This window comes from Sylvia atricapilla, chromosome 19, assembly GCF_009819655.1.
Source record: "Sylvia atricapilla isolate bSylAtr1 chromosome 19, bSylAtr1.pri, whole genome shotgun sequence".
NCBI classification, from domain to species: domain Eukaryota; kingdom Metazoa; phylum Chordata; class Aves; order Passeriformes; family Sylviidae; genus Sylvia; species Sylvia atricapilla.
Window position 1 is genome coordinate 3,849,438 of NC_089158.1, and position 19,713 is coordinate 3,869,150.

Here is a 19,713-nt window from a genome sequence, read left to right on the forward strand (position 1 = left end):
CCTTTCATGCTACAACAAGCCCCAGAAGGAAGTGAAAGTGAGGACAAACCCCAGCCCACACCAAAGCCAAACCCCAACTGCCCAGAGCAGCTCAGACACCCAGGAGCTCTCACCAAGCAGCTGAGCAGGAGCTGCCACCAAACAGAGCGAGGCACAACCGCTCCCTTCACAGGTCATTATATAATCAAGATTACTAACTCAATTCCTGCTGCTAATCCAATCTCCCGGCCGGGATATCATTCCACAGCATTATTGAGAGTCAATTATTCACTCTGTGCCAACTGACTCCTCTCACTCTGCACGGGCTCCAGCACCAATTAGCAGCAGCAGAGCTGTGAGGAGCAGTGCTGGGGTGTGACAGTTCTGGCTCCTTTTTTCTCTGCCAAGGTCGGGATTAATACATGGGAGACAAAGTTTGCATGTTTGGACTTGGTGTTTATTATTTATCTATTCACAGACTCAGAAGCCATGAGCTCTAACTAGCAAGTTAGAAAACCAAGGTAAAATGGAGCACTTCTCTATCTCTATGAAAAGAAAGGTCTTTTCATGGACAATTATGAAATGCCACCTAAATTATTTTCACTTTAAACCCAATAACTAACTACTTGGAGTCTACGATGTGGACTCTATCAACCAATTACAGAAAACCACCCAAACCCATGGAGAAGGAAGAAAGCAGCAAAGAAGAAGGACCCAGACAACACCCAAAGTCCTCTATCTTGCCCCATACATTACTATATACTAAAATCCCAAATTCAAGTTTTTTCACCCTGTGAGATCACACAATACTATTCAAACTCCACACCCACAACCCCAGTGCCATCACTCTGTTTTCCAGGGCCTCAGGTCAAACGCAGTGCCTGCCTGAGTGTCACCCCAAGTCTGCCTACTTTTCATTGTTTGCACTTTATTCTCAGGCAGCCTCAAGAAAACAATGTATATTTTTAGAACTTATCTATTTTATTCACATATTTCTCCTGTGGGAGGAGAAAGATGATTGATGACGACATTCACCATCGAGGTCGAAGAAGTGGCTACCTGTGTAGCCAATCTTTGGCCTGTGTCTATAAGATGTCTATCAAAGTCTGTCAAAGTGTCTATAAGATGGAGTCAGAAAAATAAAGACGAGAACTTTCCTGCTGCCTGCTCCTTCTTTGGTGTCCCTAGCAGCGACACCCGAGGGTCAGGGCCCTTTTATGACAGAAAGCCTGACAGCTCCAGCCTGCAGGCTCGCAGCCCTGGGGCTCCCTGGGCTGCAGGGGAGGCACTCACACAGATCTCGTCGAACTTGCCGAAGTCCAGGGTGCCGTAGCGGTCGATGGGGGGCCGGATGTACTCGCAGTAGTCGCTGTTCTTCACCATCTCCAGCTGCCGCACGCAGCACACGTAGGCCAGCCGTGTCTGGATCTCGGCCATGTTCAGCACCTGCCCGCCACACCAGGCACACATCAGCTCCTCAGGGTGGGTTTCACACCGTGTGCCACCCCGGGGAGAAGGGAATGGCACATGGGAACCTGGGGATGGGCTCGGACAGCAGCACTGCCAGCTGTGCCCAGGCAGGGGTGAGCGTCCGTGAGCAGCACCACAAAGGGAACTGCCTGTCAACAAGCTTGAACCAAGGCTTTCATCCCAGGATATACTGAAACATATATATAACTTAAAGGTCTGTGCTGAGGTGAGGGGCACAGTGATCCTTCAAGGCAGAAATCAGTGATGCCCCATCCCTGCAAGGGTTCAAGGCCAGGTTGGACAGGGCTTGGAGCTTTGGGGTGGAACTGAATGAGCTGTACAGTCCCTTTCAACCCAGGCCAGTCTGTAATTCCCTGATTCTCTGATCTGTCCAGTGCCAGGGCAGAGATTTTGCAGAATGGCTGAAGTAGACAGGGATCCCTGAGATCACCCAGTCTGTCCCCCTGCCCAGGCAGGGTCAGCTGGGACAGCTTGTCTAAGACCATGTCCAGCTGAGTTTTGACCATCTCCACAGATGGAAACTGTACCAGCACCGTGTCTGGCCAGTGTTTCACCACTACCAGTAAAATAATGTGTTTTGTGGTGCTCAGAAGTAATTCCATGGGTGCCTATTGCCATTCAAGCAGCTGGAATATTTCACTGGGTACTACTGAGACCAATTCCAACTGGGGAATACAACAGGGAGGAAGAATTAAAATCAATATTCACTTGGCAGATAGCTGCAGAGCCAGGTAATTTAGGAAATGTAGAGTAAGGAACAGAGTTGGCCTGACCACATGCAACAAAAATAATAATAATAAAATCATGCTCTGCAGACCCATGTTTATCAGTTGTATTTAATTACTGCCAAGTGCTAAAATCTCTCTAAATCAGCAGTTCAGAGATATACAGGATATAAAGCAAACTGGACAGATTTACTACTTTTATGGGTAAAATTAATAAATTCTGACTTTATCAGAATGTATGCAGCTCCAAGGAAAGGTTTCTTTGCTCCAAGAATTCTGACAGCCCCCTCCTACATCACTGCCTTCCCTGTGGTGTGAGGGCACAGGCCAGTTCTCTGAACAAGAACTCAAATCCAGCAAAACAACACATCCGGCACAGACCCACTCCCTGAATAACCCAGGGAATCTTCCCACTTCTCCCACTATTCCCAGTGCCCTGGAAATCCAGCTGCCATTCCAGTCTAGCCCCCAGTACCTTGACTTTCTCAGCCAGGGGGTTCCACCTCTTCCAGAGCAGCCACCACCCCGACAGGCAGTCGCCGTAGTTGGTGAGGTCGGTCTCGTCGCGGCTGCCCACGTCGATGGCGATCACCACCTTGGCCCCCATGGACCTGGCCACGTCAGCTGGGGACAGAAGTCAGAGCCCTCTGCCCTCCCTGTGCTGCCCCAGGGGCAGGGACAGGTCTGTATGGCTCAGCTGGGTGACCTGAGCTCACACCCAGCACGAGAGAGCAGCTGGACAGAGCAGTGCCCATCCCTGCAGGTGGATGTGGCACTTGGAGACACGGGTTAGTGCTGGGGAATGGTTGGACTCAGTCTTAGAGGGACCTTCAGCCTAAACAATTCTGTGAATCCATACAAACTCTGCAGCACCTCTGCCCAGACCATTCCCACTCAGGGAGGCTCCACGGGGAGGGAGGAATCCCGAATCCTGCACCAACCAAGCCCTGAGTGACCCCAAGGTGAGTCCCCCACTGCTGGGGGACATCACTGACAGGGGATGGTTTGCCCCAGATCAATGGGATGACCTGACCCTCCCTGAGGTCACCAGGAGCCCTGTGAGGGCACACAGCACCAGGGCAGCAACACCACGTTGGGTATCATGGGATAGAGCACATCAAACCCACATTAATTCTAAAAAAAGCCTGGGGGACCTGCAGGGAGAACAAGTGGCAGTGCCTTGGAGAGAGGAGGCAGCAGTGCCAACGCTGCAGGGAGAAGGTGACAATGGGAGGAGCAGGACAGGGACCTGCCAGCAAGGAGAGGCTGGATGGCAGCCTGAGCCTGGGATCCAAGAGAAAGAGTCACATCTGAAAGTGGGAGAGAAATGAGGCAACACTTCCTACTTCAAGGTCAGTGAAAGGACGAGCTGCAGTCTTTGGATACGGGTGAGGATTTAGGGAAGTGCCAAGGGAGGGAAGAGAAGGACATGAACCTCACAGAATGAATTTATATTTCTTTCACACCCCCAGAGTCCAAGATAGTTGCAGTTTCCAGAATAGTTTTGCGTAGGAAAACCACAGCTCTGAAGAGCCAATTTAGAGGCTTAATTTAGACACTTCTTTAAATCTCTGTTCTGTAACTTGGATTTATATTCCTGGCCTTGTTCAGTCTATTGTTTCCCACTCAGTGTCACCTATGTCTGCTCTTTGCCCTCTCCAGCTGTGGAGATGCAAGAGGTGCTTTGGTTTGCAATCCACAATTCTTGCTCACAAGCACAGAGAATGCCAGATGCTGATTTGGGGGATCTGTTTTCTGCTATTTCCGTTTCTGGGTTTTAGGTAAATACAGCCCTGATTGAAAATCAAAGTCAGGGTGTGACAGGAAGATGTAAATGACTTGGGTTGCTCAGGTGAGGAGTCTCTGACTCTTTACCCTCCTTACCTGAGCACAGGGACAAATTCAGTGACCCTGCAGGGCTCTGCTGCCTCAGCCACCCCTGAGACACTCACCCTGGTGACTGCAGTGACACCTGACACAAAACACATCCCAAACACGGCCAATTCACACCCTGCACCCTGCTGGGGGGTTCAGACCTCATCCCACACCCCACATCCCTCCTTCCATGGCCCCACGATGGCCCCACTGCCACATGCTCCACGTGACACCAGCCTGAGCAGCAAATGCTGGTGCTCTCTCAGAATTATTTCTTAATTAACTGATTGAAGAGAAACTCCAAGGTAGATTGTATGTCTGTGGTTTGATTCCTCCCTTCAGCAAGCAGTAACATAATTCAGACTTAGCTGGGAATTACACATTCAGAATTTGGCTATCAGGAAAAACTTCATTTAAAAATAGTGTTAATAAAGCCAAAATAAAGGGAACACCCAAGAAACTGAGAGCAAGGACTCCAGGTAACCAGCATGAGAGCAAAGGTGTCTGTGAGATTTCTCTGTGCTTTAGGGAAAAAGCCAGAGGCCCAAGGCTTGCAGGCAGTTTGATGGGCAGTGCTGGCAGTTTCTCCCCCCTGAGCTGTGCTCCTACCTGGCAGGTTGTTGATGTAGCCCCCATCCATGAGGAGATGGCCATCCTTGGGGTCACACAGGGGAGGCATGTACCCCGAGAGGGACATGCTGGCACGGACGTACCTCCACAGGGAGCCTGCGGGGAGGGCAGCAGCATTAATCACCAGCATTAATTACTGCCACGCAGGGGGGAGGCTGCTGCACTCATTAGGGTAATCAAGAGATGGAGGCTTTCCTCAGAACACTGTGTGGACGTTATTAAAGCAGTTTATTATTTTCTGTATCATGATGCTGGCTAGGATCAAACAAAGAGCATGCAGACATCAGGCAGAAGCCCCAGAACCCCCAGTTTGGAGCCCATTCCTCATATTTACTGTGAGATCTCAGCATGTCCCTACTGCAGGGAGCACCAGGGCTTTGTGGAGCTGGTGAGGAGGGAAGGAAAAGGTTTCTCCTGAGGACACAGGGATTGCCAGAACAAGTGCAGCTGGAGTCACTGTGCTCTACAGAGAGCCACAAACCCCTGACTTTTAGCAGAAACTGAACCTGAAAAATACAAGCTGTAGAACTCCCCAAAAATTCTATTTTCCCTCCTCTGCAACAAGCAAACATTTTCTCCTGTGAAACCACTGCAAATGCCTGGTGGGGATCATTATCTTCTCTTGGGCCATTTCTGTCGGTAAGGAACAGTTATCATCCTTTAAGCTGTTAGAAACAAAGTTTAGTCAAGTAGAAATTGATTGGCCGTGCTTCCTGTAAAACATTCTGCTTTAAGGCTCTTATACACTGATTTTTCTCTTAACATTTGCATCAACCAAATTGGGAAGACACTGCATTTCCACAGGCCAAGAGGCTCGTCTGAGAAGTGAATCTTTAAAATACCAGGAATAAGTGAGCCTTGCAGTGTTAACTCACTGCTCAGTAATTAACTGCTTTGTGCTTCCAACAGCAACTCTTCCCAGCTAATTCCCTGGGAATTGATTTTTTGTTTTTGTGTTTTCTTTTTAAAACAGATAACAGCTCTGTTTCTAATTACAACCTCAGCACTCTTGCTGTTAGCACAGGTTAATACTGGCACATTAGGGGCTTATTAATAATAGTTTTAGTGGAACTTCCACCCAAGGAAACTGCTGACGTGTGTTACACCTCACAGACCAAACCAAGATGGGAAATGGCAGCAGCTGGGAACTTAATTTATCTCCATTCAGTGGAGACAACCATAACCATTCTCCAGCTGATTCCTATCCTTACATTAAACTTCCACGGGGACAAGCAGCTGGCTGGAGTGAGTTTCCTGACCTCAACTGGCTTAACCTGCTGTGGAATGGGAATACAAAACCTCTGAGAAGGGTTAATCCTTTTTCTGCTCGTTTCAGCTGCCCTGATCAAAGCCCAGAGTCCTTCAGCAGCTCCATAACCCCCCTGGAACGGCAGGAATGGACAGAGTGACCTGTGCCAGCCCCAAGGACAAACATCAGAGACGTGGCAGCAAAGGCTGCAGCTCCCCCCAGGAATATCTGGGGCACCTGGAGGCCTCCCTTGCAGGCTGAGTCACTGCCCTGTTACCCCAGACTGACAAAAGGCAAAGGCAGGGACACATCCCAGCACCTCAGATCCTGCTCCCCTCTTCCCTCAGTGAGAAACAGAAAGGACTGACCACAGATGAGAGCCTAACTCAGCCCCTGCTTCAGGCAGAATCTGTGCTGGGGGAAGACAGCTTCATTTAGGGGAATATGAGTCATCAAAGGTTTTGGTTGCTTTAAGTCTGATTTATGGCTAAAACACCTGCACTTCACTTTAAGGATGCTTTAAACATACAGAAAGGTGCAATTGGACCCATTTTCTCCTCAAACAGTGAATGCAGCCATCTCCATTTAATTCCCTCCCAGCAGCCCTGTCCCTTGACAGGGGGACACCTTTAATGAGCACAACCACAGCTGGGTGCTCAGCAAGTAACAGAGAAGGGAGAAACAAAAGGGAAGACAAATTTGAAAGGTGAGACAAATTCTAGGAATAAGGGTGACCCTGAAGTGTCCCATGATGATTTAAGGCCTGGAGCGGCCATGTCCACACTCACCATCCCTGTGCACCCTCATGGCCGAGGCAGTGATGTCAGTGGTGATGGTGAAGTAAGGAATCCACAGATCCTGCAACAGAGGAGTCCCAATTTCACTAAATCTGTGATTTTGCACTTGACCACACCCTGTGCCTGACACACAGCAGAGCAACAACCTCTGGACCCTACCAGACAGAGCTACAGACACACATCTGCATGGATGGAGGAAAAAACCTCAGTCCTGTGTGCAAATTCATGAATTTGTCTCTCATGCAAACAATTCATTCAAAACAGGCAGACAAACATTCTCATGTCCTTTTTGCAGTAGCAAGAACCCCTTGTTCCAGCAGAGTGTGCAGAGGCAGCACACACAAACCAGAGTCACCTTCTGCAGGGTGTCTTTATTTTAATTTCAGGTGAAGGACGGGGGTCTGATGGTCATTCCCATCCCAAGGGATCCCGAGGCTGTTTAGTGCTGGAGGACATGAAGAACATGATCCATGGCCTCTTGACTGAACAATGGTCAGTCCTGTACCTCCTGGTGATGGAGCCAGGGCTCATCACTTCAGCAGAAAATTCAGACCCAACATTTTCTGCCACCAAAGAGGACAGCACCAAAATCTGGGACACTGGCTACAGGAACAAAGGACCCTGCAAGGCAGAGCTCCAAGAAGATTCCAGAGGCTGTCTGAGATCCTGCAGGGTAACACAACAGTGGGGAGTGTGGAACAGAACGAGGGTGAGACAGAAAGAATGGCTAAGCCAAGAGCTTTGGGAGTTTACTCATGGGGTCAGACCAAACCACCCAGCCCTGCTGCTGGGCAGGGAAATTCTCCCTCTGGTTTCAGCTGTGTCCCATCTCCCACCAGCTGGAAAAAGCAAAGAGGAAGGTGACCTCCCAAGTGTGCAGGGCTCTGCTGGAGAGAAGAGAGTTTTGGAAAGTTTCCATGGTGCCTGGTGAAAGGGTAGCTGCTAAGGGGAAGCAGGAGGACTTGTCTGAGTAAACTGAGCTTGTGCCCAGGGAACAGCTGATGCTGCTCTGTCAATCAGAAAACTTGAATCAAGGCTGAAGAGGAAAACCTGCTCTCCCAGGCAGCCTTTGTTCACTGGACATGGTGTCTGGGCTTTCCCCAGCACAGCTTTAATGGGCTTTAAACTCAAACCAAACACAGGTTTGGACTCCAGGATAATTGGAGCTGGAAGCCCTCCCTCACTGGTCAGGCTGCAGCTCCTGGTGTGATTCCTGTGCTGTTCAACCTGGAATTCTGCCTTGCCAAGCAGCAGGGGGTTTTCTGGTGGGTTGAATCTCTTCAGCACCTCTGCAAAGCTGGTGGGGCTGGGGAGGGCCCCAAGCACTGCACCAGTATCACAACCCCAGGGTAAATGCCAGAGGGAAGTGGATGAATAAAGTGTGATTACAAGAGAATCAGGGTGCCTCTCCGTGCTGAAGATACTCTGGGGGCTGCAGTTCTCAGTGCATCAACCACATATTAAGCAAAACCAGGGGAATGGGAAAAGAAGCCTCTCTGACACCTCCTTTCATGTTCCTGCAAACACCTGCACAAAGCAAACTAACCCGAGCCCTCCCACACAGCAATAAAATCTCACGGCTCAGGGATTGTTCCACTGATTTTGGAACAGAGCATCACTGAAGTCTGAAACAGGACTTAATCAAAGTCTTGTCTGATTCCTCACACCTGAACCCTCAGCTGAGATGATTTACAAGGGCATTTTGGCATGGGGATAAGAATTCTGGCACCGAGAATAAAACTTCCAGAGGCTGATGTTCTCACAAAAGGATGGGTAATTTGAGAGGAAAATAGATCTATTTCTTGAGACATCTCCTTCAAGCACCCTGGCCTGGTTTGTGTGTCCCAGTGCTCCATGCTGAGTGTGCTCCCTGAGGGTCTCACATGGATGATCCCAGCTTGGGAGGTGCCTGTGGCTGGAAGCAGTGACTTTTGTTACCAGGGCCCCCCCAGGAGCAGCACTGCAGGAATCAGGAGACACCCACGTTACAAGGGTTGGCAGAGAGCAAATTTCAGAGAAAATGGAAACCTCCCTTCCAGTGTCAGAAATAACAGCTCAGTGTAAGTGCTCCTGCTCCTGCCTCCCGTGTGGGAAGCACAGGGGTGTCATCTCCCAGCCACAGCAGCAAAAAGGAGGATCTGGCCCAGAGCTTCTAAATTTTCAGCTTTTCTAGAGCCTTGGGTAGGAAGTTCCCAGGTTTTCCTGGGATCACTGTGGATTCTCCCAGGAATGAGCCAAACACAACCCAAACACAACCTCTGCTTGTAAGGCTGTAATTAATTGTTATTGATAGCAATTTCTAGGTAGAAATCATTGCTACCCAGCCAAACCCACCCCAGCTAGGGAGAAAAGATGGATGTTTGGAGTTTGGATGCTTTAAATGCTTTGAGAAAATACATTTTCAAGGTTCTTGGCTCAGTTCCTGTTACCTTCTCAGTCTTCCTTTACCCAGCTCCCAGTTCCAGGACTGGCTAACCCACACTGAGAGTGGGAATTGCAATGAAGGAGTAACTCCCTCTGTCCTGGCTGAGCTACACAACATTCTTCCTTATTTATCTGATGGAATTCTTCCCACATGAGGAAACCCTGGGCATGGACAGAGGGGCTGTGATGGTCAGCACAAATGCACAGAGATGATGCTGCTGGATGCCTCAGGACTGCATTTCTCTTGCACAAAACCTTCCTTTGGCTGCAAGAGAAGACCAGAATATGCAACCACAGCTGTTGAGTTTCCTAAGGAAGGAATCTGCTGCATCTTAAAAAAGGAAGTACAGTGAACTGACTGCTGGAATCCAAAGCAGGGATAGACAGAAACAGCCTCAAGTTGCACCAAGGGAGGTTTAGGTTGGATAGCAGAAAAAATTGCTTCATGGAAAAGGTGGTCAGGCATTGGAACAGCTGTCCAGGGAAGTGGTGGGATCACCATCCCTGGAAGTGCTCAAAAGCCACATGGATGTGGCACCTGGGGACAGGGGCCAGTGGTGGCCTTGTCAGTGATGGGGGAATTGTTGGACTCAGGATCTGAGTCCTTTTCCAACCTTGATAATTCCCGGATTCTCTAAAACCTGCTTGCCTTCAGCACCAGCCCCTCTGCACAGCAAACTGCTATTTTAAGCCACATGATGATTAATCACTTACTTTCATGCTTGCTTTTAGGTAGGGAATGTTTTGGATTATTTTTACCGAATATATTTAAAGTATCTACAGTGTTAATGCGCTACATGATCTTTCATCACAAGGATGCAAACACAGGAATAATTTGGTTAAAATTGCAAATCAGGTGAAATTCCAAGGCTACCCAAACACTCTCTGAGCTGGGTGATGCAGAACACAAACACTGATAATGTGATTTACCATCTGCTGCTGCTCAGGGGCGGGGGAGAGGTGGATTCCAAAGGTGGGTCTTGGCTCAGGTGGACCACACCACACCCAGCAACTACAAAAAGGTCACCAAAGGACACAAAGGACTCTGCCATTATTGCAGTTTTCAGGAGGCTGCTCAAACTCACTCCTTCAAAACTAAAATTTAAAAAAGCCAAACCCATCACAACCCAATTCAAGGCCTTCTCTGGTGTTCCCTGAAGGTCTCTGAGACCTGATTTGCAGAAAAATAATGATGAAGCAGTCTCAGGTGTTCTTCTTCAGTGTCACAATTTTCATTTCTTTCAGACAACGAGATCCCTTTGTCAAACTGAAATAGCTCCAAATGATCTGCAGTTTCTGTTTTCTAAACCCACTGAAATAACAGGGTCCTTCCTGCAGTCATGGATCACCACACTCACAGTTTCACCAGGTTTTCAGTCACCCAACAGCTCCGGATTTTCATATTAGTATGGAAAAAAGCTATTTCTCCTCCAACAGAACACAGGGACATAATTTCCTATCCATAAGGTGAATAAACAACTTACCTCAATCTGCTTATCTTTGAAGATGTTGTTGATGCTCTTGTTAAAAGCTGCTCCAGAAAACATAGAGGTTATTGGGTAAGTCAAGTCTAGAATAGTCTTAAACACCGAGTTCATAACCTAAAAAGAAAAAAGAAAAGGCATTTCAAAGGTACACACAAGCCAGAATCCACAGGAATATGTGTATTAAGGCTGCAATTCCAGAGACATCACATTTAGAGCTGACATGCTGGAAGCATCACAAGTGCAGAAAGTGTTGAGGGGACAGAAACACAACAGCAAAATCTACAACCAGGAGCTCCTCATGTGGTAAATTTACATTTAGTAAACCCCAAAGCAGAAGCAAGCCCTGCAATAAAGCTCTGCAAGAGCTTCCCCTGTACCCAAAGCAGCCCCACAGCAGCATGTCCAGCACAGGCACAAGGCCATGGGTGGTGCAGCTCCAGCCTTTAGATTTTTTTTTAATTAAAAAAAAAGATGTTCTGAGTTGTCTTCCTCTTCACTATCCTTCCCACAGCACCTGTGTGCTTCAGTGGTGTGGGAAGGAAACCATAAATCCACGGCAGAGGAATTGCTTCATCCATCTCTTCTTGTTTGGGGATCACACCTAATTTTTCTCCCAGACTTAAAGCTTTTCTCTGCCTCAATGGAAACATTTAGAAAATCGTGTCTGGGATTCTCTGGGACTCCAACAAGGTTCAGTCAAGCACATGTTATAGAGCTTTAAACACTTTCTATGGAGCAGGGTCAATTATTTGTCATTCCCAAAGTCAGTAACTGGGATGTGTCATGGATCCAGCATTTAACTGCTGCAAACTCTCAGCACCAGCAAGGTAAACCAAACCACACCAGGTTTCCTAAAGCACTACAGGTCCCTGCACACCAACCCTTCCAACACACAGATCCTGCAATTAAGCTTCCATAGAGTCCTTTTTTGTCCATTTCAACAGTGTTATTACACCTGTGCACTGACCTACAAGAAAAAATGATGAAAATCCCTAAACAAATACTATGGACATAGTATTTGTCCATAACCAGGCTATTGTTGTCCAATTCTAAAAAATCTTATCAAATTCAATGTCTAATATAGTACATCATAGTCAAAACGTAAAAGAAGACCACAAAACCCAATTAATTCCTTTCAAATGAAATATGTTTTCACTGGATGAAATATTTTCTCTCCCTACACGTTCTCTGTAATTTAACAAACAACTTCTCAGAGATCAGGGCATCCTTCCCACGCAGACACAAGGAACAGCCTCAAACCTGCCAGCTGTTAAAGCAGCTGTGAGCAACATCTGGCCCTGGCTTTACTCTGGCAGTGATTTAAAGAGCAGCAGGATCAGCCTCCATTGTCATGTCCAGCTGCTTTCAGATTCCTATCAGAGATCTGCCCAGAGAAGATGAGTGCAAGGATAAAAAAAGATCATTAAGAAGAAGGGTGGGAACAGGAAATGTGGGAGAATGTAAAAGGCTGAGCACAAACCCAAGGATGAAGCGTCAGCTTCATTCACATCCTCACTCTGGGTTTGATGTGCTGAGGACAGTGTGCCAACCTAACTATAGACTGCTACCCACAGCTTCAGAGGGAGATGGAATTAGTGCTGCACCTAAAATAGGGATCAGGTCTCTTCAGAATGATTAAATCAGGGGAAGAGGCATCTACAAAGAGCCCTTTATTTAATACTGAAGAAAAATCTCTCCCACTCAGCACCAGCCATTGGGCTTCCCTTGTTGCAAATGATATTTATAATGCTGAGCCTCCACATTTCTCCTGATCCTGACAGTGATCTTGCCCATGGACAAAATACTTCTAATTAACAGTTATTTCTTTACATTCTCATTTCTCAGAGCTGGAAGATGCCCTTTAGCTGAAGCTGATGGCCAACAAGCCTCCCTCAGCCTTCCAGGAATAGCTGCAAAACCACCTCCTGTTCCCCAGATAAATTCAGTTAAAGATCACCCTCTGGAGAGGCAGGCAGAGCCTTCTGGCTCCTGCTCCACTTCCTACCAAAAGCTCTGGGATCAGCTCCAGCAGTTTCCTCCCCTGACACCACCAGGATGGGAAGCTCAGCCCTGAGCCAGCTCTGCCAGTGCTCTCAGGGTTTGCAGGTCCTGGAATCATGGAATTGTTTGGGTTGGAAGGACCTAAAAACTCATCTCATTCCATGAGATGTTCTGCCTTGGGCAGGGACACCTTCCACTGTCCCAGGCTGCTCTAAGCCCTGTCCAGCCTGGCCTTGGACACTTCCAGGGATCCAGGAGTATCCCTGTGCCAGGGCCTGCCCACCCTCACAGGGAGGAATTTCCTCCCAATTCTTCATTAACTTCTCATGCACTTTCATTTCTACAGCTCTGTTGCAAGATGAGCTTTCTTTTTAAAAAGACCTTAAATCCTAAAATATGTTTTTGAAGTGATGCTAGGGTTAAAAAAACTTCAGCAAGGAAGAGACAAGGTTCTGCTCACAGAGCAGAAGGACAAGAGCAAAGACACCTGATGATGGACAGGAGGAGTTTTCATCTCTGACTCTTTTGTTCTTTGATGCAGCATTGTGGCAAACTGGTGTGAAAAGCCAGTATGATCCCAGGATTTTTTAGTGTTCCTGACTGTAAAAAACCCCCAAGGTTATGGGAAAACTTAAGCAACAACAAAAATTTCAAACAGATCCAGTATTTTTTTACCTACTCAAAAGATCATGCAGTGCCTTCTCAGCATTCGATAAACTAAAAATAAATTTTATTCAGTTTCAGTAAAACAAGGAAAGGAATTCACACAGGAAAAAAAAAAAGTTCGATCAATAAAATAAAAACATAACTCGGGACTAGATGAGAATTGGCATGACAAGGGAAAAGAAACCAAACAGGACTAATTTCTGGCCAGATCAGCTCATTAAAGCACAGGATCTCCCAATGTACAAAGGGAGCAAGGTCAGAGGCAGAACCTCCTGACTCCATGGGTAGAAGCCCCACATTTATTTGAGCTGTCAGTGCCACCAGACAGTGACAGCAAATGATGGCAGTGCCCCACCCAGCCAGCCCTCATTCCCATTAGGAGCAGCATTTTAGCCCCACACACATCTATAACTGCATTCCTTTCAAAGAATATTCCATCTTTGTGGAGTATTTCTCCTTTGAGATATTAATCCTCCAACCACAAAACCCAACAATCTGCAAACACTAAAGCTTTGGCTTGTTTGCTTTGCTGGTTAAATAGAGGTGCAGAAGACACACAGAGACAATAAATAGTAACTAATCTGACTGGGAATTTTCATATTTCCCCCTTTATTTTGACAAGAGTAATTTATTTCTTTGCTGCTTCATTAGGTGCAGAAAACACATCCCATTAAAAATATCCCTTCTCCTAACACCAAGTGTACAGCTAGAGATGCCAATTTCTAAAAATACCAAAAAAAAGATAAATAAATGCAGGACAAATGCAGCATTAAGTCAGATGGATTAAAAAGATAGATAAGCAAAGTTCAGAGTTAACTAATCCATCCCAATAAAGACATTTCCCAAGTGGCCCCAGGCTGCACTCAGCAATAACCGTCCCCAGCACAAGCTCAGAGCTCCAGAGGAGCAGGATCAGCAGGTCCTGGAGCAGGGAATGCTCCAGCCCTTCTGCCAGGGTGCTGCTGGGAACAGCAGGGAAGGTCCCATTTGGGACATGGGAATTTGGGGGCCATCTGGGGGATATTTCAGCTCCCTCACACTCAGTCCCTTCAAGTGGATCTTCCAAGAATCCCCAAAAGACCTCCTGGCTCTTTCCCACAAACTGGGGCTCCTTTCCTCCCTCCCTGCTCAGTATTATCACCACACAAGAGTCAACACCTCAGAACAGCCACTGCTAAAAGATTTCTAACCCCCCAAACTCTCTGCACACTGTGATCCTGGAGAGGGGACTTCATGGCTCTCTTCAGTTTGCAGCCATTCTGCTGGACACTGCTGGTACCAGTGGGAAGGGCCTGAAGCAGAGCAGGCTTTGCTTTTGTCCTCCTCAAACCCTTGCACAATTTCTAGGTTGGACATGGACCTGCAAGAACACTCATGGAAGTCCTCATGAAAATCTATTCTTCATTAATAAGATTAAATGTTTGCTCTAAGAGAGGTCAATCACTTCTCCCACTCCTTATCTGCAGGTTTCAAGGCACCAACACCTGAAACAGCCCCCAGGCCAAAAATTGCCTTTTACCTTGTGAAACATTCTCTGAGCTTTTGCAATTTGTGCTCAAAAGTTAATCAACAGATGAAACGCCTTCACTTCATCTCTAACTATCCCTGGTAAAAGTGACTGTGATTCCAGCTCTGGCAAGCTGCAGAGTGGGAACACAGTCCTGAGAAACCCAGGAAACATTTCCAGCTCAGCCTCCTGCCCTGCACAGGGGAGACCTGACAAACAAGAAGAGAAATGCACAGAGGAGAATTCCATGGCTGTAGCTCAACCAAGAGCTGGGAGAGAGGGCAGAGAGCCCCAGAGTGCTGGGGCTGCCTGGGAAAGCACAGCAGGGAGGCATCAGCACCCACTCAAATGCTGCCCTGGAGGCACAAGGTGAGAGAGAGCAAGGTTAAAGGGATGTCTGACACAATTCAGTGCACTTGGTTTTATGTCTTTAATCCTGAGCCTCCCCCAGGTTTGTGATTCCAGCAAAGTGCTCTGGATCATAAACAGTTTATGTTTTGGGTGCTTCCCAAGCCAGCCAGGCACAGGCAGTTCTTAAATAAAAAGCATAAAATCCATATTCTTCTGGCAAGCAGTGATGGGGAGGTGAATCAGTCCCACAGTGCTCTGCCCACCAGGAGAGCACAAACATCACAGAGCCTCAATCTGGATTTTAGCACCTCAGACCATCGAGTGACAGTTTGTGTTGCAAAGCCATGGCTGATGAGAAGATCCTTGGGAGACATAAACAGTGTCCATATGCCAATGACAGGGTTCTATTTCCCCCTGAAACCCAAGACCTAAGACTCCTAACCTCATTTATAAAATTCCTTGTGTTGCTTCATTTTCAGTAAGGAAATCTACAGGAAAATGTAGGTTTCATACGAAGAATACAAACCTGCAACCAGCAAACTTCAGAAATAACCTCACCTTCAGTCAGCCTGAACCAGAGTCACCTGGGGCAGTTTTCATCCAACATCTGATCAATAAATAAAACCAAGGCCAGGCTGGATGGGGCTGGCAGCAGCCTGGGGCAGTGGAAGGTCTCCCTTCACATGGCAGAGGGCGAATGAGATGATCTCTAAGGTCTCTTTCAACCCCAACCAGGCTTTGATTCCATGATAAATAAACTCACCCACTGAAGTCACTATTTAAAACAACTTCCCCAAAACTTGGGTTAATTTTGAAAATGAGTTTTTGTTTGCAGTAAATACTGAAAGTTAGGAATTTCTCCTGACCCAGAGGCTCAGTGCTGTGGAGTGCACAGGCAGGACCAGGAGTGACACATTTGGGAGTTATTTAGAGAAGGATTACCTCTGTCACTCAGTTCCACTGACACATGACAGCATGTGAGAAAGAGAGAGAAATACACAAAAGAGAAACACATTTGTTGAGAGCTGGAAAGGAAACAGGCCCCAGCACATAAAGGAGAAGATAAAACAAAGATAACCACAGGCGAGCACACTGAAACAACATCACTGTGCCTTGACAACATGACCAGGCTTCGTGCAGAGCTAAGCCAGGCAATGGCCTCCTGACTCCCTGGACATGGAGCAGCTTTTCCAGGGGATCCATCACTGCCAGGCAGGGCTTGTTCTGCGGCACAGACTCTGAATTTCAGGAGGCTGCACTTTCCTGGGGCGCTGCTTGTGCCCTGCTGTGCCTGGCTCCACCCGAGGAGGGAACTCAGCATTGCCACGGGAGGGAATTCAGCATTCCCAGTGGAGGGAACTCAGCATTCCCAGTGCTTACCATGGCCCACTGGCGAGCTTTGATCCTCATCTGGTTGTAGCTGCGCTCCTCGGCGTACAGGGCGCTCATGAAGGCGCCGATGGACGTGCCCCCGATCATGTCCACGGGAATCCCAGCCTCGATCAGCGCCCGGATAACACCCACCTGGGAGCAGCCCCTGTGCCCGGGGAGCAGGGAAAGGGAGAAAGAAAAAGAAAAGCCACTTGTCAGCCAAACAGTCATTGAAGGAGTGCAAAGGCTGGTGATGAATGGCGCCTTCTAAGGAAGCCGAGCGCGCGCCAGCTGAGCTGCCAATCTCTGGCTGAAGAAGCCCAAGTGCCAGGAACAAACATTATGAATGCAGGAATCCTCCCAGAGACTCCCTGAGGAGCTGAGGGAACACGAGCACACAGCCTGGATCAGTGGCAAAGGCAGGGAGATGGAAGCAGCCAAGAGCTGAGCTGGGGGACAGGCGAGGGGAATGGCAGTGTGGATTGGAGGGAGCAGAATCCACTGGGGTTCCCCCAGAGCACCCAGGGAAGGCTGGAGCTCAGAGCCCTTCCCAGGAGTTTCTTTCCTGCTGGTTCTCCACAGAAACTGAGCCAGCTTGGGGTATTGGGAGGGGGCACCACATGGATTAATAATGAATTTGAAGGTGGAAACAAAAGCAAGCAGAGGCAGTGATGAGAGGGCAGAGGTTGAGTTTGCACACAAACCAAGGAGAGGGGCAGATCAGGAGGCAATTTTTGAGGATCATACAAATCCCTTTAGGAGAATAAACATATTCCTTGATTTCAAGTGCAGAAGGAATTCTGAACAACAATGGAGTCAGGTGATAAACATCAGATGAACCTCAGTGTTTATGAGACAAGAGGAAAACAGAAGCAGCAACGCCCCTACAGCAACCAGTTCTTAACCAGCTCTGCTCACACGGATTTGGGAACCCCTGGGGATATTCCCTGAAAAGTATTAACCTCCTGTTCAGTGCAAGTTCAAGTGGCAAATCAAAGAAACCAGAATAAAACAGAAAACATCAGAACACACATCCAGGATGGGCCAGTGTTTTGAAAACCATGAACAAGCCCAGACATCTCACCCAAAAAAAGGAGCAGAACTAAAAAAATGGCAGAGAGAAGCACAAAAGGTGACCAGAATATGGGATGGATTCACATGAGGAGAAAGTAAACCGGAATTTTAGTGTCCCCAGTGACTGGGGAAGATCCTGACTGACAAGAAACATGCAGGGCCAGCAATGATATCACCATGCAGAGATTTTAATGGAAAGGAAAGAATTTGCAGACAGGTGTGTATGTAGAGCACAAACTGGGGAAGCCACTTTTACCACATGCTGGAGAGGTCAAATCACAAATGGCTTTAAATGTGGAAAGGATGAATCAAAGGTAGCAGGCTGTCAGTGGCTGCTAAACATGACAAATGGGAGGTGCAAGCTGGGGTTCAGGAGGCTCAGTAGCTGCTAATTGCTGCAAACACTCGTTTCTGAAGCAGTCACTGCTCCCCACCATCAGAAATGAGAGAGCAGAGGTGGAACATTCGATCTAATCCTATGAACATCTGATCAAATCTGATCTTTCATCCCCTAGTGGGAGAGGGATCCTTGTCCATCCCACAGAATCACTACAGAACACTGCAGTGGAGGCAAGTTGTCCTTCCAAGCAGTCAAAAGCTACAGCCTCTGCCTTCAAATGCTTTGTCCAGTGAATAAGAAGCATTTTTGATTAGTTCATCCCACCTGGATGGATGCTTTGCAGTCTAGGCCATAAAGCAGTAAAAAAATCTTCCTTTTCCTATTTTCATCCCACTTTCTGTCCCTCACAGTTTGCTCTATTTCCATCCTCCTTCCCCTTGCTGTTTACATCCTATAAATACTTGCTAACAGCTGCCAAGTCCACCGTAGGTGTCATTTGGCCAAGCTATGCTGAACACATTCTTTCCATCCAAATAAATCCCCTCCAGCTGCTGAAATGCTTGGGGACAGGTTCATGGTTATACTGGGTGTAAATGACTTCAATGACAGATCTGTGCTGCTGCAATCCAAGAGCACAAAATGGCTCATTTCACTTTCCTCTCCAAATTCCTCTTCCCCTCTTTTTCTACTGCTTCTTCCCACAAGATCCTCCAAGTCAAAAGAATCATACTTTTGTCCTGCCCGTTGTTTTTAGGCTTTTAGAGTGCAGCTATTTTTGCACTCAGCTGCTCGTGCCTGGCACTTCCTACTGCCTCAGCCCCGATATTCCAGCAAGGAGCAGACCTTTCCCTGCACCTCCTGCTCTCTGCAGACAGCCCACATCAGGTGCCCTTCTTAGGGCACTGAAGTACCTTAAAGCATTTCCTGCTTGGAGGACAATTTTAAACAGGCCATGAATAGCTCCAGACTGGATTCCCTCTCTTTAACTGTTTCTCCTGATTCACACGTCCATAAATAAAAAGGATTCGATGGGCACACTCTGGATTTGTTCCTACTTTGCTGCATGATGCCTTTGCATGAATAACAAAAGATCATTATCACTTTTATTGGCAAGTCATCCCCTCTTCCAGCATCCACAGAGTCCCTGCCCATGTCCCACTAATGTGACAGCCACAGATCTCTAACAGATTCACTGATCCCAAAGCAAGATGGGAATCAAAGTCCTTTTCTTGCTCCTAAAAGGACCTCCTACAAGCTGCCTGACTAAATTGTTTCATTTGTGCACAACTACAAAGCTGATTCTTCCAGCTCCAACACCCTGAGCAGGAGCATTCCTGCAATTTGCAAACTAAATCCTGGAAAAAGACAAATGTGCCTGAGCCCCTCCTTTTCTCCAGGTACCATCTGATCTCCTGAAAGACACAAATGGGGATTTTCTCCCTTCTCCCTACAGCAACGTTACTACATGGGACGTTTCAACAACTCCTTGCAGTTGTTTCTGTCCTGGGCACTTCTTCCCAGCACCACAAACACGGGCAGGCTGCCAAGGGAAGTGTGTGCTGGCCCTGGCACCCTGCCAGGCACTCACATCCCCTCTGACAGCATCCCTGGGCTCACACAGAGCTGCACTGGGCAGCTGCAAACCGAACAGCAAAAGAAACTGAAGCCAGGAGCAAGATCCATGTTAACAGCCAGAGGACTAGTGCAGAAAAAACTCCAAGGATTGTGCACTTCTTGTAATACCAG

The 19,713-nt window shown here is 47.6% G+C and overlaps 1 protein-coding gene across 2 annotated transcripts in view; it reads right to left on the reverse strand.

Moving 5' to 3' along the window:
- PNPLA7 (patatin like phospholipase domain containing 7) overlaps positions 1 to 19,713 on the reverse strand; it is a 122,917-nt gene that overhangs the window by 12,102 nt on the left and 91,102 nt on the right. For both annotated transcript variants that reach the window (XM_066332522.1, XM_066332523.1), the window contains 6 exons: positions 16,563 to 16,719; positions 10,655 to 10,771; positions 6,738 to 6,807; positions 4,680 to 4,796; positions 2,671 to 2,819; positions 1,273 to 1,425 (listed from right to left, as the gene is read on the reverse strand). In XM_066332522.1, coding sequence (XP_066188619.1) covers positions 1,273 to 1,425; positions 2,671 to 2,819; positions 4,680 to 4,796; positions 6,738 to 6,807; positions 10,655 to 10,771; positions 16,563 to 16,719 — 763 coding nt within the window. The remainder of the gene's footprint in view (positions 1 to 1,272; positions 1,426 to 2,670; positions 2,820 to 4,679; positions 4,797 to 6,737; positions 6,808 to 10,654; positions 10,772 to 16,562; positions 16,720 to 19,713) is intronic.